This window comes from Quercus suber, unplaced genomic scaffold, assembly GCF_002906115.3.
Source record: "Quercus suber isolate HL8 unplaced genomic scaffold, Cork oak 2.0 scaffold_734, whole genome shotgun sequence".
Classification (NCBI taxonomy): Eukaryota; Viridiplantae; Streptophyta; class Magnoliopsida; order Fagales; family Fagaceae; genus Quercus; species Quercus suber.
The window spans coordinates 36,702-55,296 of NW_027070174.1; the positions used below are offsets into that span (position 1 = coordinate 36,702).

The window sequence follows — 18,595 nt, forward strand, 5'->3', positions numbered from 1 at the left end:
TGGGGGGGGGGGGGTGGGGATGGTTTGATTTTTTTTCATTCTAGAATTTGAAGTTTAAAACATTAATCATGGTTTAAACATTGAAAATGGTATTGTTAAGTTAACACAATCTAAACCGTTCATTTAATTTCTAAATGAGGAAAAGTTACACAATGATGGTTTGATTTTTTTTCATTCCAGAATTTGAAGTTTAAAACATTAATCAGGTTTAAACATTGAAAATGGTATTGTTAAGTTAACACAATCTAAACCGTTCATTTAATTTCTAAATGAGGAAAAGTTAACAATTTCACTCATTTTCTAAATGTGGTATCAAAGTATTGATGGACTGGAGATTTTGGTACTGATTTATATACTGATCGGTCATCTTCACCTCAATATTTAAATTTTTAGTTTCATTGAACTTTACTATGCCATCCTTTTTTCTTTTCTTTTTTGAAACTACAATATCAAATAAATTGTTGTATTGTGAATGAGATTCTTCATAATAGAATTTTATATGATGGAGATAAATTATGCCTCTCTAACAAGCTGGCTTAAGAACTTTGGAGGCTTAATGCGAAAAGTTTAAGTGAGGCCCTTTTTTTTTTTTTAAATATATATTTAAATATTAATTAAATAATTTTTTTTTTTGAGATTCCTTTTTGAAATTCAATTTGTTTTTTAACTTTTTTTTTGGTTAAAGCTTTTCATATCTGGATAGTTATAAGTTAGCATATTTGTCTCCTATTAATTTAGATTTAATTTTGTTAGTCATATTTTGACTATTTTATTTTTTCCTTTTATCTTTTATGTTTTGGGATATAGTAGGACATTTTTAATATATTCTATTGATCAATAAAATGAGTTAGAATTTTTTATTTATTTAAAATATATAGATAAATATATTATATAATATTAGCTAAAAGTGAGGGCGTTCTTTTATTTGTATCCTTAGGCCATTGTCTTAGTTGCCCTGCTGTCTAATCTCTAAACAAAAGTTCCAATGTCCGGCCAACGCCAGTTATGTGAAATCTAGTGCATGAGGAGAAAAAAATTGTCAAAAGAAACTGTTCTGTCTTTTGTCATATGCTTATGTCATTCTTCCTAGTATATCTTTCATGAAAGAAATATTCAACATGTTCCTTCTCAATATTTTTATTATTATTTATTTTATCAATAAAACATAACTAAATTCTACAACACACGGAGAAGAAAAATAATTTCGTCAATGAATATTTTTACTTGGAATTTTTGGTTTTGGTGTAAAATAATGCAGGAGTAGCATTGCAAATGCTGGAGGACAACTCTAATTTAGCTGCCGCTGGAAACTCAGATGGAGAGACTGCATTGCATGTGTTAGCTCGCGATCCTTCCGCATTTGTTAGTGAAATTCGACCATGTGAGGTTTTTTTTCTTTTTCTTTTTTTAGTTTAGTTTATTTTATTTTATTTTTAAAATTTTTTTATCATGTGAGTTATTTTGACTGAAATTCTTAGACATATGACTCTAGTTAAATTAACTAATTACCAAAATTGATTAATTAATTATATACTATATATAATTAGTGTATAGTCTTGTACATATGCATGGGTAAAATTAAAATCAATCACAATTATACAGTTTAAATTATATATTTTTTTGGAAAAGAGATTCAAATTATAATAGTATTAGCTTACACTTTTTTAAAATATAAATTTCTAAAATATGTTATGGTTTCTCATTATATATATGATTTAGAATTTAATTTGATTTAGACTTTTCAGTTTTTGCACTCAATAATTCACTAGCCATAAAAAAAAAAAATAGATAGACACGTGGCAAAAAATTGGACTCTAATTGAAATTTAATTTAGAATCTAATTAGATTTAAAATCTTCAATTTTTACACTTAATAATTCACTAATTCACTTGATATAAAATTAAAAATTAAATGCGACACGTGGTGCAACATTGAGAATCCAATAAAAATCTAATTGGATTTACTTTAAGCTTTACTTAAATATATATTGCAAAAATCTAATCCACAATTCATTCCTATTATGCCACTTGGGATATCAAATGTACCCGTTTAGGCCCAACTAAAATATGTATTTGTATGTTACTACCATGCACCCTTGGCATGATTGTTACTCCCTCCAAGTATAAGTTCTTGTGCAGTGTAGAGGAAATGACCGAGATTCAAATCTCTATGAGAGAGTTTCACACGCACACACTTATAATAAGCTAGAGTTAATTCTATCTCAAAAAAAAAAAAAATCATAAGTATTTGTACGTAATTGCAACGTTTAAAACAAAAACATAAGTATTCATACGCAATTGCAACATTTAAAACAACTACATGCAACACTGCTTAACCTATTTATATTATGGGTTTGGCTTACTTCCATTACTTTTTTAAACTGAAATCTCATTTTATTTTAATGAGAAACTGCTACATTATCCACTAACTAAATAAATTAAATATGGAGATTAAAACTCACCAGCACTTGCTGTTGTGTATTTAAAACAAAGGGCGCCTTCAGTTAAAAAAATACTTGAGGTAAGTCAAATCCTTATATTATTTGGTTTTCAACTGTCATTTTCTCTATTAAAAACTCTATTTTCCCCCTTCATTTCATGAAAAAATAAAAATAAAAAAAGCTGTAGAGTTCCAGGATCAATCGCCTTTGGGTTTCCTGCCAGAATAGTTAATCAATCAAATTCAAAGGTAAGTTCAGCCTAATTCTTCTTTTGTAATTTGTATACCATTTTATTTTTCAAAGAAATCTCTTTAAAGTATGCAGTTTAATTATTTTCTTTTAAAAAAATTAAACTCAAAACATAGAGAGAATATGAAGATATTGAACACGTAAGTGATGATTTCTGATTAACAGCCTAAGAAAGATGTCAAAATTGATAACAGTGGCGGTTTTCTTAGAAAGTAAATCTTCAAAAAGTAGATTTTAACAACCAAACTGGAAATGAAAGACTTCTGTTTGGGCATGAAATAAATATTTTACGGAAAAGGAATGTATATAAAAGCAAACTTAAGTGTGATACAATAATTATTTCAAGAAATAGTTCATACATGTGCAGTGAAAGGTGAGTTCAACGGGGTCCCTACCGCTGTTGCTTCTTCTTCTTTTATCTTTTAATTTCCTTTTTCGTTCTCTCCGTGCTAGCCCCAAATGACTTGAGTCACATCTCGTTGCTTTATGCCACTTTGCTTTTTTATTTTTGTTTGTTTTCTCAAGTTGTATAATTGTCTAGAGAGAAGATATTATTGTATTTTGTGTAGATCTTAAAATAGGCATAAAACTTATGAAGATGTTGATTTTATAATAGTGGATTTATTCGGAATTTTTCTAGTAGTTTTTACTTTAAGAAAAAATAAATTTTCAAGTAAATTAATGTATTTTTGTGTGATTGATATCTTGGCTTGGTGAATTTACTGATAATATTTTTATAGATTGATTAAATTTCTTAGTTGATACAATATTCTTAATTCATACAAGATTAGAATGGGACCTAACACTAGTAGCACTTTCGCTCTTATTTTCTAGATCTGTTCGATTCTTTTAATTATTTATTTCTCACTGAGGTATGGCTACTTTCTTTTTTCACTGTCAATTGCAGGGTTGAAGTTAAAACAGGAAAACTCGAAGCAATCTCAAGTCAATGAACTGTTTGAAAAATGTCTTCAGGCTTACAGAGATGACGTTGAGAATTTGAACGAAATCTCAGTGATTTCACATGTTCTGTTTGATGCAGTAGAAGTTGGCAACACTGAGTTCTTGGTTAAACTTATTCGTTTTGACTTTGATTTATTATGGAAAACAAGAAACAGTAAAAGCATATTTCATATTGCTGTTGAGAAGCGCCATGAAAGCATCTTCAATATACTTAATGAGATAGGCTCAATTGGAGATCTAAATACAAATTATTCATAGTCATTTCACATATGTAGAAAGGAAAGCAACAGAAGGATTGACAAGTAGCACTTCATTGGCCTTTGCTAAAGTAGACGTCGATGTTTCCGAAACCGAAAGAAGGTAGATCGGACTATATCAACAAATAGGCGATACTTCAGCAACACGCAAATGATTGGCACACAAGCAAATAAACCAATGACAACCAAGATCAATGGCAATTCCTGATGATTATGATTATCTGACCAATAGGATGCAGAAAATGCAACCATCATGGCGGCAATTGAGATGAAAAGTGAAGCCACTCCAATCATCAACCTAACTGGTAACCATACAAGAAAGTCGTTGTATGAATAACGAGAGGTAAGGATGGATAAGAACATTACTAGGGATGTTGAAGAGCAAAATAATGCTATTGCACTTGAAACTGAAAAGACCCGAACAAGATTAGGACTATCCTTTAATCCATCAGCTTTCCTCGAGGAAACATTATCAACCCAATTAGTATTGCAACCACCATAGAATACTCAGCTGTGTTCCTCATCCACTTCTCGCCCTCCTTCCTTAACTCCTCGTGGTTCTTCGCAAATAAAACATACGGTGTATCCCCCTTGTTATTTTTCATTTCTTTGAATGTAGGGCTACAACCTTTTCCACCTCCTTCCATTACAAATCATAGGAAATATCACACGAGAGACTTGTTAGTCCAAAACTCTAAAAATTTTAGGTAGAAATTAAATCATGTGGAAACAAGAGTGAACATTCTATGAAATGGTTCAACACATTCTAATCTAAGAATATAATAAGTACCTTGAACCATGATATTTCTCGTTGCATTTGAAGAGCTGCTCCTGATATAGCATTAAGCTTCTCTTGAGGTGCCAATCCTGCAGCTAAATGCAAAATGTTGCTTCCATCTTCTTCTATTCTATCTATTATTNCTTTTGCATTTAATTTAATTTTTTTCTATTGCATCTTTTGAATTATTGTTTTGTAAAATTATCTGCAGTGTGTTATCTTGTACTAGTTTTGAAATTGCACCCTGTGCATGAGATGTTATAATAACAAAGAAAGATCAAACTCTATAGCTTTCCATGGTTCTCTGCATGTGTGAATACTCAAGTGGGCTATCATTATCATTTTAGTTTCATGTATCTAAAACCAACGCTATAACAAAATCAACCACCTTTATAGCTACTTTGAAACGAGATTAGATCGATTTTGAGACTTATTTTTGAGTTCCATCTAGCTCATTCAATAGCAGTTCTATAATTCTGAATGGATGAGACTGGGAGCCTCATTACCAACTGTCCACAATCATCAGTGTTAAATTAAGGCCAGCCCAGATGCATCCCTTGTTACCTATAACAAGGCCATGATTTGGGCGAGTGTTGTAAGACTTTAGTGATGTAAACAGCCGGGTTGGCTTAACAACTTTGGCGTCTTTAGACGAAAATTTTAAGTGGAATATTTTTTATATTTAAATTTTAATCAAATAATATATATTGAATTTAACTATCAAAACACAATTTATAATTAAAAATAATAATTTTACTAAAAATAAAATTTAAAGTATAGAATAATAGAACTTGATTACTGCAATTATTCTAAAGCTGTGACCACTTTAGAGTGTAAATCTACCTAAATAAAAATTAATTTATTACATAGTTCAATAAATTAGTGTCATTATAATATAAATAAGTTGACATGATACATATCAAATTATTAATTGATATGTTCATTTATAATAATTGATAAATTCAAAAAAACATGTTGTCCTATCTCCGATGACTGTGGGTTGTGCATGCAGCTTGTGCAGTGTACAGACTGCAGTGCAACTATGCAGGCTGTGTTGCTGTACAGTGCACAACTGTCCAGTGTCGTGTAGCATAGTTTAACCGCTGGACATTTGTTTTTTTCTTTTTAATTTTTTGCATTTTAAGATACAATGGGATCTTTTTAATATATTTTATTGACCAATAAAAGTACTTAAAAATTTATTAATTAATATATATAGATAAATATATTATATATATAATTTTTTTTTACAAGTGAGAGCATTCTTTTATTTGAAGGTCTTAAACAATCGCATCAATTGAATTGCCTTTTTAGTCAGCCATGGCCACCTGTTCGCCTTCTTCTCTCTAAGTTGATTTCAAACCCAGTAAGTCTATCAACAAAATAATTTTCACAAACTTCTTTTAAAAAATAACACCTGATGACATACTTTGTTACAATCGATGCATTAAAAAAATTGTTAATGATGAGAAAATGCAAAAGTAATATTATCCTAATTATAGCTCTTTATACCTATAGTTATAAAAAATATTAGAGTAATGCTAGATAATAATTTTTTTTACAATAAATTTTACATATTGTTAATATGGTGAATGATTATTGGTATATGAAAAGTCATGTTAATAATGGGCCTAGATGAAAATCAATAACATTAACAGTTTGTAAAAATATTGTAAAATAATTTGTAACTGTAACATTACTCAAAATATTATGTCGCTAATGCTACTATTTCAAACCACCAACATTTTAAAAATAAAAAATAAAAAAGTACCGAACTCCAAACCAGACTTCAGTTGATGACCACCTGGACTCAAATAACTTTTTTTTTTTTTTTTAAGAATAAAAAATGAGGGGCTTTATGGTTATATTACACCCCCAGCAGGCCTGCACAGTTGCACTGCAGTGTACAGACTACAGTGCACTACTGTCCAGTGCCGTGCAACAGCACAGTTGCACATAGTTTAACCGCTGGACATTTGTTTTTTTCTTTTTAATTTTTTGCATTTTAAGATACAATGGGATCGTTTTAATATATTTTATTGACCAATAAAAGTACTTAAAAATTTATTAATTAATATATATATATATATAGATAAATATATTATATAAATAATTAATGGGATCGTTTTAATATATTTTATTGACCAATAAAAGTACTTAAAAATTTATTAATTAATATATATATATATATAGATAAATATATTATATAAATAATTTTTTTTACAAGTGGGAGCATTCTTTTATTTGAGGGTCTTGAACGATTGCATCAATTGAATTACCTTTTTAGTCGGCCCTGGCCACCTGTTGGCCTTTTTATCTCTAAGTTAATTTCAAACCCAGTAAGTCTATCAACAAAATAATTTTCACAAACTTCTTTTAAAAAACTAACACTTGATGACATACTTTGTTACAATCGATGCGTTAAAAAAATTGTTAATGATGAGAAAATGTAAAAGTAATATTATCCTAATTATAGCTCTTTATACCAATAGTTATAAAAAATATTAGAGTAATGCTAGAGATATAATTTTTTTTACAATAAATTTTACATATTGCTAATATGGTGAATGATTATTGGTATATGAAAAGTCATGTTAATAATGGGCCTAGATGAAAATCAATAACATTAACAGTTTGTAAAAATATTGTAAAATAATTTGTAACTGTAACATTACTCAAAATATTATATCGCTAATGCTACTATTTCAAACCACCAACATTTTTAAAATAAAAAATAAAAAAGTGCCGAACTCCAAACTAGACTTCAATTGATGACCACTTGGACTCAAATAACCTTTCTTTTTTTTTTAGAATAAAAAATGGGGGCCTTTATGGTTATATTACACCCCCGGGCAGGGCGCCAGTGGTCTCGGTTGGGATAGCCCGATCTCAGGGGCCCTTCTGTATCACTGTGCAGGGAGTTACCCCACTAAGGATGCCCACCAACGGACTCTTGCGGGTAGTAGGATTCGAACCTAGGTATGGTGCACGAAGCGAACGAACTTTACCCACTTAGGCAAGCCCCCGTTGGCTGGACTCAAATAAGTTAATACCAAAAAACAAAAACAAAAAATCTTTTTATGGTATGGTTAAACAATCCATTTGTATGTGTGTGTGCGCCTGGCCTGGTGTAGAAGGAAGGTTTTTGCTCTTCACTTTAGCTTAATCATGGGATTCAAACATCTTTCTGATTTTGTATTTTAGTCAATTTGCCATTTTGGGGCCTTTTGTTTAGTTGGGGTTGGAACAGGTGGTGGCCTCGTGCTTTAGCTTAAACAAACAAAATGTATCAAATAGAGTGAGTGTGAGCAAGTAGAGCCTAAAATAACCCCAAAATTAGCTTTGATTAGGATGGTTATGTTGTATGCAGCTATGTCAACCTCACGTACACGACACCTGGCTTGATTAAGCATAGATCAATGCTAAGAATACCATTTTCTCAAAACTTGCTAAGCTGTAATTAATTAGAATAACATTATTTTCACATTAGTCCACAACTACTAATATTACTTTTTATTATACACTAATCAAGGATGGAGCTATTGTTGGACGTGGGGGACAGTGCCTCCCCTAGATTTTTTTTTTAAAAAAAAATTAGTATATATATAATATTTCATTTTTTGCAATTTGTTTCAATAAATTTGCACTTTACCCCTCAACAATATTATTGATATTTTTTAAAAGTTATAAAAAAAAAATATTAGCTCAGTAGCAAAAATTAAGCCCAAAAAACACTCCAAAACAAACACAAGCAAAAAATAAATAAATAAAAGCCAATTCTAACTAGAGATCTAACTAGTCTAAGAGTAGGAAAACACCCAACAACAAGGCACGCATATAATAAAAGGGAAAAAGAATGGAATTTCTAAGCTACTAAAAAAATAATAATAAATAAAAATAAAACCTAACTTAAGGCAGAACACAAAAGACCTCAGACTAAGGAGTTGGGCAGTGACAGGTAGCAAAAGTAGAGGTAGACTAGCACACCATGCCTAACTCCTCCGGCCACCACCAGTCCACTGCAGCACCGCTCCACCCCTATTAGCCCAAGCCTGGTAATTTATATCCAATCTCTTTTATTTTTTTGGATGAGAATATTGTATCCCTCCCTCTCATATCTGAATCTCTAATGCTTGTTTGATTAAATTGTGAAGAAAATTTAAGGAGAGGCAGAGATGAGAGACATAGAAGTAGGGACGGTAGTTTTCTCTAGAAGAGACTAAAGAGAAAGAGTGAAAGAGAGAACCAGAGAGGTAAACTTCTAGAGTGTTTGTTTGAAGGTGAAATATGGTGGATGGAAAACTTTGGAGAGAAAATAGAAAAGAAAATTTTTTTGGAGTGTGTTTGGTTAGGTGAAGAGGAAGGAAAATAAATAGTAGGACCCGAGTGTTTTTTCTCTAAACTCACCAAAAAGTTTTCTCCCCAAAATGGGGAGAAAACTAAAAAAAGAAAATGGGCTACTTAATAGACAAAAAAGCCCATGTGCACTTGCACATGGGCAATTTGTTCCATTCCTTTTTTTTTTTTTTTTTTTAATGTTTTCCTATGCATGTTGCCTCTTCCTTTTTTTTCCTTTTTTTTTTTTTTTTTTTTTTAACTTTTTTTTTTAATTGGCTATCATTTTTTTAATAAGGATATATGAGTAAATTTATACAAACTCAATTTTTTCATCTCTCTACTTTTCTACTCTCAAGTCCCAACTAAATAAAAAGGAAATAAATTAAAATATTTTTTAACGTCCCACTTTTTCATCCTCTTACTTTTTTGCTCTTCTAACCAAACAAACCCCTATGGTCTAGACCCATCTTTCTCTCTTTAATCAATGACAATATATACATATATATGTATATATATATATATATATATATAAAGCTGTCTAGCCAACGGTTCTCTCTTTGTTTAATGAAAAAGCATAAACAAACACAACACGGAACAGTACAACACCAGCAACACATCAACAACTATTGCAGCCCATGTGATGTTATATATGCTTTTTATGTAGTTTTGTCTGTTAGTGATTTGGTGTCTTTAAAAAAAATTTAAAAAGATGCTTTTTTGGGTAAATAATTAAAGAGAGTTTTTTGCATCTTTAAAATTTATTGGGTAATTGTTGAGCACCTCTGTGCATAGTGCTTTTTTTTTTTATAATGTGTATAGTACTTGTTTATTGTTTGTGATGATTATAGATTATTGACCATATAATAACATGATAATTTTAAATTATATTTTATTTGTAGATTATAAAAAAATCAACTTCTATATTTAATTTTTTCAAAAGAAAAGTTTCAAATAATTTAGAAGCTAATACTAGTGGTTCAACATTGCCAACCACTAATGTTGAGGAAAATCTTGACGTCCCAATTGAGAAAAATCTTGATGAACCAGTTGAGGAAAATCTTGACATCCCTATTGAGGAAAATTCTACCCCCCTAACTCCAAGTTCTAACTCCATCCTGACACTAATCATAATTAATCATCTTGACAATTTAAAAATTGAATTTTTTTTGAAATGATACTATAGTTACTACAAATTTAGCCATATAAATCTTATAAATTAATTTTTTAACTTTTAAAACACAACAAAATATAATCAAGAAAATTATTTATTATGTTATTAATGTGTTACTTATATCACTCAATGTGTCACGTTAGTTTTTAAATCTTTTATAATAAATTTGACAGCAGCTTTTAACATTTTCTAAAATTTTGTATCCTCAAGAGTCAAGACTAGTATTTTTTGGCTGAATATTATCCTTAGACATATTGTTAAGCAAAAGTCTCCCCTGAAAGTATTTTGGTGGTGTTAATTGCGCAATCAAACTCATGATAGTGGGACTTCTTCTTTCCGCCAGCTAGAACTGTAGATCAAACCTACAACACCGTTTGAAAGTTTTGCATAGTGTGCAATATCAAGGGCTTGCATGTGTGCGTATATATATATATACACACGTATCCTCTTCATTCTCCTCTCCAGTGTAGATTCAACTCATACTCCTTCAAAAACCCTTCAAAGGTTTTGGAGTTTAGCAATTAGCACCAAGCTAGTTTCCAAGCAACAATGAAGGCAGGCACTGTTGAACTTTATGAGAGGAAGAGTTTTAAGCCAAGGGTTGGCTTGAATAGAGGGGTGTCCATCCTAGATTTCTTCCTAAGCCTAGTTGCAATTCTGGGTACCCTAGGAAGTCAAACTAATGAAACGCTTCCTTTATTTTGTTATACAGTTCATTTGGTTCAGGGCTGAGCATAAAGATCTTCAAATGTTTATGCATGTCGTATCTTCCTGACTTCCTGACCTTGGAGTACTTTATGTTTGTAACAATATGCTCCTTACATTTTACGGTAAATAGCATTGGTCTTTATGATTTTGGCCCGAAAAAGGTGTAACTCCTTGTCTATCTTAATCCATTGTTACATTTTAAAATTTGATATGTCAAATTGAGCATTTTAAAGCTAAGAGACTAAAATCAAACACACCCCATATTTTGGAAACCCAAAATACGACTTATCTTATATTTCAATATATAATTGTGTGCATACGTTAACTGTGCCGAGTAATGCTTGTTAGGATCTTTAGATTGTTAGCAAATTCCATGAAAAAATGATGTATTTTTATTCTTATTAATTGAACAGTGTGTTGTAAATTTGTGTGGGAGCTTATTCTATATTGGGTGGAAGTTGGTTGAATTGCAAGTTGAAGAGTTTTGCCCCAAGTGAAATTCCAATGTCCAACGAATTTATCAAGCAAATTTGATTTTTGAAAGCAGTCACCCAGATGATTAGCTTGGCTCTCAGAAGACCTTGGGTCGAGCAAAAACATTAGAACGTAAGAGAAATCAGTTCAAATTTTCTCTACCATTCCCACCCTTTGCCCCCCTATATAAGCCTCATTTTCCTCAAATTTTTTCCACCGATAAACTCCCAAGTTAAGTGTTAGAAAGCTAAAATAAATCGTAGATCAAAAACTCATGTTCTTTCTACCTTCTATATAGCCACATACCATGAGAGGAGATTTATACCATCACTTTCTACACTATGTTCAGAGTTATAAGAGTTAATTGGTGATTGGGGAATTATTAGAGCAACCCAAATTCAATTTATGGTGGATTGAAGATGCAATTGGAGCAAAACTATGAATCTACAAGCTAAAAAATAGAGAAAAAGCTTGGGTATAAGTTTGTTGCATTACTAATTGGAGGCTTTTGTGTTGCAATTATCTACTTAGTGAATCGGTTTCAGTGGTATGAGCCACAAAAGGTTTTTCTGCCAATTTTGTAGGTTTTTCTCTTCGACAACACATCAATGTATTATTTTGTGTTTGGTTTTCTGTGGTTGCCTATTTACATGCTTTAATATGCCTATCCATGCAATGTTTATCATCCATGCTTAATTCAATTGGCTAATCACTTGTATTTGGAATTTATTGGTAGGTTAGGCTAAAAATTTATTAACTCATTATTTAAAATTTGGGGTTAATTAATACATAAATTGGATTAAGTATTTCTCAAAGTTACATGAACACCGTTTTTACCACAAATTCAAAGTGACAACATTGGCAGAGGGAGGTGGGGGGCCAGGGGGGCCAAGGCCCGTTGCTTTTCCAAAATTGCCCCTTATCCATTACGTTGTGATGTTGTCTCTACTCTCTAGCAATCAATTCCATACTTTTTTTTAAAGCTTTGAGAATAAAGAATGTAAAGTTGTTATTTACAACTATGTATTTTGTTGGCTTTTATTCCGTGCTAAATTTGATTGTAATTACTTTCAATTGTTCATACCCTGTATGTGTTATGGGAATTGTTGTAAGGGTTGTGTGATAGAGAGTGTGTGAAGACTCAAGCATTTGGAGGCTAAAGGATTCTCGCGGGTATGTCGCAACCTAGCTTCCTGCGAAGTGAAGCATGTTCCCTGCACGTGCTAGAATGCGAAGAGTCAGGCCAAGTGGAGACAGTTGTCTTTCACGAGTATCTCGCGGGTAAGGCCTTCCTGCGAGACACCCGCGAGACAAGCTGTTCTGCTAGCCTGTACTGACTGACTCACACATTTTACACCTATCCTATATAAACCCTCATTACCCACAAATGTTGAGAAATGCTTTAGAGAGAAAACCCTAGCCAAACACATTGGGAATTAGAGATTGTCATCCCCACCTTTCTCTATACACTTGCTTTGTGGTATTTCCTCAACTCTTCCCTCTCCATTTCCATGCCATTGAGAGGTTGATAGCCTAAACACTTACCTCACCCTTTGAGTGTGTTGAGTGACGTTTTGGTGCTGCTGGGAAGCATTGAAAGAAGCCTGGAATGGCAGATGCAACATGGAGCTTGTTGTGGGATCCGAAGAGTTAGACAAGACACGGTTCCGAGAAGCCTTGTTGGAGTAGGAGTTTGGAGGGCTTAGGTGCATTGGGTAGATTAGGCTTGGAGGGTCTCTTGCTAACCCATGTATCCCAACTAATTGTCTAGTGGATCGATTTTCGCTTGGAGGGTGGCGGAGAGGTTTTTCGCCGAGTTCTTCGGTTTCCTATTCGAAAACACTTTTCTGTGTTTGCATCTCTCTTCCCTACTCTTTTATATTCCATTATACTGCTGTGTTGTTTAGTTTATGGATTAGAGTAGTTTATTTGCTTATCCGCTCGTTTTTACACTATTCCGTACTTTGTATTAAGTTAATGTAAAAACTATCGAGCCGTAACATTAATTTGGGGGGGTCTAAATTGCTCTTGTGTTTTCAACACATTTTCGAGCTTTTAATTGGTATCAGAGCAGGTACACTTGCTGTGGTGTTAATACCTAAGTGTGATCCTAGACCCCTTGGTGTGTTTTTGAAAAGTGTTCTTGTTATGATCACTATGGAGTATCTGAAAAGTGTTTGTGAAAATGACTCAATGAGCATATTTGAAGACTGCTCTAGTAATGCGCTCTTAGAGTTATTTAAATCAAAGAAACATGCTAGAATTTTTAGTCACATGTTGAAATCCTTAGTTTATAGGAACCATGATATACATAACAGCCTATGTGAGTCAAAGTCCTTAGTTTATGAATATGAGAGAAGAAATAGACTGTTATGTGATAAACTTGGTCGTTTAAAAAGGAAACTTCACTCATCCTTGAATGAAGTAAGGCAAAATGATTCTTGCTTTAATGGTCAAGAATGTCTCTCTCATGCATGTCTTTTTGTTCATACCGCATTGAAAGTGTTTAACTCATGTTTGTGGTATTTTGACAGCGGGTGTTCAAGGCATATGACTAGAGAAAAATCTTTGTTCAAAACTCTTAAAGAAAAGGAAGATGGATTTGTGACATTTGGAGATGGTAGTCACTCACAAGTTCTTGGAAAGGGAACGGTGGATATTACGGGTCTGCCTCTATTAACTGATGTGTTGTATATTAAGGGATTAAAAGTGAACTTGTTAAGTATTACTCAGATTTGTGATGAAGATTTCTTAGTCCAATTTTCAAAGAAAGGGTGTCTAATCTTGAATGAAGAAGGTGTTCAAGTTTTGAAGGGACTAAGGACCACCGATAATTGTTATGGAGTTATTCCCAAACCCAGCATAGCATGTCGAAGTGCTCGGGTAAACCTCTTGGAGTTGTGGCATCAACGGCTTGGACATGCAAATTACAAGCAAGTGGCAAAAGTCTCGAAGCTTGAGGCTGTGGTTGGTCTACCCAGGTTTGGAAAGATTGAGAAGAATGTTTGTGGTCCATGTCAATTGGGAAAACAAACAAAGTCAAGCCATCCTAAAGTGAATGTGGTTGCAACTTCTCGTCCGTTAGAATTACTGCATGTGGATTTAATGGGTCCTACAATAACAGAGAGCATGGGTGGAAAGCGGTATATTATGGTGATAGTTGATGATTTCTCAAGATATTCTTGGGTGGACTTCCTTAGAGAGAAATCGGAAGCATATGACAAGATGGAAAAATTGTGCAAGAAACTGATGAATGAAAAGGGAGTACCTATCATCAAAATCAGGAATGATCATGGGAAAGAGTTTGAAAATGCGAAGTTTGAAGCATTTTGCAATGAACACGGTATCAAGAAGGAATTCTCAACCCCAAAGACTCCACAACAAAATGGAGTAGTCGAAAGGAAGAACCGGGTGATTCAAGAAATGGCTCGAGTAATGTTACTCAACAAAAACTTTCCACAGAAGTTTTGGGCTGAAGCTGTGAACACTTCATGTCACATTGGGAATAGGATTTACTTCCAAGCAAGGACGAAGAAGACATCATACAAAATTTGGAGAGAGAAGAAGCCGAAGGTAAAATATTTCTGAATATTTGGGAGCAAATTTTATATTCTCAATGACAGAGAGAATCCCGAAAAATTTGATGCTAAAAGTGATGAAGGGATATTTCTAGGCTATTCATTAAATAGCCGAGCGTATAGAGTGTTCAATAAGCGCACTAAGACGGTAATAGAGTCAACAAATGTGGTCATTGATGATACCATATCTGAAAAGGAAAGAGATGATGGTGAAGGATCGAACCTGAAGAAGGGGGAGGTTGAGGACAACATATCACAAGATGATGAGATTGAGAAAGAATCACCAGAAAGAGAGTCCACACCCCCTATACCAAGAAGGGAGACTAGACCAACACAAGGGCCTTCTAGCCCTCTCACATCGTCGGAAGTTCAACCTCTGATCTCTCGAGATGAAGAACCTTCTACCTCCAAGAGACCGTCATCAAGGGTAATTCTCAATCATCCATCAAGTAATATCATTGGTGACGTAAATGAGGGACTTCAGTTGAGAAAAGGACCAAAATACAGTGCGAATCATGGGACGTACAATTGTTATCTTGCTCAATTCGAACCCAAGAAAGTAGAGGAAGCTCTTGAAGACGAAAATTGGATAGAGTCTATGCATCAAGAGTTACATCAGTTTGTCAGAAATGATGTATGGGAGTTGGTTCCAAGACCCAAAGATACCCATGTCATCGGCACCAAGTGGATCTTCAAGAACAAAACTGATGAAGACGGTGAGGTAGTTCGAAACAAGTCTAGGTTGGTAGCTCAAGGATATACTCAAGTGGAAGGCATAGATTTAGATGATTTGTTTGCACCAATCGCAAGATTAGAGTCGATTCGAATTCTACTATCCATAGCAGGCATTATGGATTTCAAATTGTACCAAATGGATGTGAAAAGTGCATTTCTGAATGGTTTTCTAAATGAAGAAGTATTCGTTGAGCAACCAAAGGGATTTCAAGATCCTCACTTTCCGGATCATGTGCTAAGATTGAAGAAAGCACTGTATGGTTTGAAGCAGGCACCAAGAGCATGGTATGATCGTCTCACAACATACTTGTTGGATCGTGGATTCAAAATAGGCCAAGCTGATCGAACATTGTTTGTAAAGAGAGATGAGAAGTCTCTCCTAGTTGCTTAAGTATATATGGATGATATTGTTTTTGGATCCATAATTGATCATTTGGCTCATGAATTCTCCAAAGAGATGAAAAGGGAGTTTGAAATGAGTATGGTGGGGGAGCTGAATTATTTCCTAAGGCTTCAAGTAAAGCAACGGAAAGATGGGATATTCATATTTTAAGAGAAATATGCCAAAAATCTTGTTAAAAGATTTGGTCTAGACTTTAAGAAACACACTTCCACTCCAATGAGCTCCTTATCAAAGCTGAGTCGGGATGCAGCAAGTATAGAAGTGGATTCAACGCTCTATCGAAGCATGATAGGCAGTCTCCTATATCTCACTGCTAGCAGACCAGACATTGCCTTCAGTGTAGGCATATGTGCTCGATTTCAGGCAGCTTCCAAAGAGTCACATTTAACCGCAATCAAAAGAATTATCCGCTACATAAATGGCACCTTTGAGTATGGAATTTGGTACTCAAGAGATTTAAATGAATGCTTAGCCAAATATTCTGATGCTGATTGGGCCGGTTGCATTGATGATAGAAAAAGTACTTCCAGTGGATGCTATTATCTTGGAAACAACTTGGTGTTATGGATGAGCAAAAAGCATAATTCAGTTTCTCTATCAACAGCCGAAGCTGAATACATTGCTGCTGCAAGTTGCTGTGCTCAATTACTATGGATGAAGAAGCTTCTTCATGATTATGGAATCACTCAAGACACGATGTGTGTATATTGTGATAATACAAGTGCCATAAATTTGTCAAAGAATCCAGTGCAACACTCGAAATCAAAACATATCGAGATTCGGTATCATTTCATTCGAGATTTGGTGGAGGAAAGGACTGTGTACTTAGAGTTAATCAACACTGAGAATCAGAAGGCAGACATATTTACTAAACCTCTAGATGGCCCAAAGTTTAAATCTTTGTGTAAGACCATCGGTGTCGGTATCATTCCCTGAACTCTATCTCTTGTGTGAACCTATACTACTCTTTGCTGCATACTTGTTGTTATGGTTCCACGTGTTTAGTTTCTAGAAGTCTTTCTTTTACCTGTCTTGGTTTGTACCAGCTGTTTTTGTTGATCTTTCTTTTCACGTTTTGTTTTGAGTGTGTTCAAAAATTCAAAAACCCCATAAAAATTTGAAAAATATCAAAAGTTTGATCACGTGTTTTGTGCATGTCACATGTGAGTTTGGCCTAGTACCTTTGTACTAATGGCGTAGTGCATTTACGATCTTGGCTTGTTATGTATGCACTCATTTCTATGTGGAAGAAATCTTGAACACTATATGTAACTGTTGTAAATAGATCTTCAAGCTTGTTATGAATAATTAGTCAATAGTTTTGTTGGTCTTGATACTTGCATAAACTTGTGTCTATATCTCTTCCCACTTTATTTTTATGTTTTGCAAAAAGAGCTCGCCAAATGTAAATCTCCAAATGAAAAGAGATATTGAGCTGCAAAAGCCTGTCGCACACACTAGTATTCGACTAAGAAAAAGGAAAAGCGACTCTTCTTAATATGTTTTATATGGAGCTCAAAAAGCCAAAGGCTAATCGTCATTGTTGAAATATCACAAATTTCAAGCACCAATCTCAAAAAGAGATGCTCTTGTCCAAACAAAATTAATTGGACCTTTTGTTATGCTTTTTGTAGAAGCCAAATGAAAAGCTTCTAAGTTGTGTATTCAATGTGTGGGAGGTCATATATACTCATTTCTATAGTAGAGATTGTCCACTTGATTTCGTATCAGTTATGTATGACTCGATTGAATTGATCATTGAAGCTTCGCTATGGTCTAAGGACTATTTCACATTGATACTCACACACAACACACAAGTCATTGATTCAATCAATGCCTATCTCATTTGTGTGATTGTACATGTTCAAATGTGATGTGTATGCTCAAGAACTGGTTGATCAAACCCAAAAAGATTTTTGAGTATTTTTATTTGTTTTTGAAAGTGAATTTATACTTTCATGTCTTTTGTTTTTGCTTAAAATGCATTTTTGTGTTTTATTTCAAAAACTGGTTCAGGGGCTGTTTCGCGAGAAGCTCGCGAGTTAGAGCGTCCCGCGAAAAGGGCTTGAGGGAAATAAGTTTTCATCTTGTCACACAGAAACTTTCGCAACTGTCTTGCGACCAAAAGCTTCTCACGAAATGTTGTTTGGCTAAATATTGGATTTTTCAAAATTCAGACAGAAGTTACCGCGACTGTCTCGCGACCCAGTGCTTCTCGTGAAAATTTTGTGCTTTAGTGGCCATTTTCGCGATTGTCTTGCGACTGTTTCGCTACTCTCTAACCCGTGAAAAACGCGTGTTTCAGTTTATATGTAGCAAATGTGACTGTTTCTCAAAAATTTCTCATTTCCCTTGCTCACCCTCTCTCGAACCCTTTTCAACCCAAATTCAATCTTTATCAAAACCCTTAATTTTCAAGCATCTTGTCTGCATTGTCAACTTCAAGGTATGTCTTCTAAAAGCATTTTCCTTCAAGTTTCTCTTACGTTTTTGCAGAATTT

The 18,595-nt window shown here is 33.6% G+C and overlaps 1 protein-coding gene across 1 annotated transcript; it reads left to right on the forward strand.

Annotated features, from left to right (window-relative positions):
- Positions 1 to 16,310: 16,310 nt before the first annotated feature.
- On the forward strand, positions 16,311 to 17,030 carry LOC136064680 (secreted RxLR effector protein 161-like). The gene has a single exon (XM_065766714.1). The coding sequence runs from the start codon at positions 16,311 to 16,313 to the stop codon at positions 17,028 to 17,030; it is 720 nt and encodes a 239-aa protein (XP_065622786.1).
- Positions 17,031 to 18,595: the final 1,565 nt, after the last annotated feature.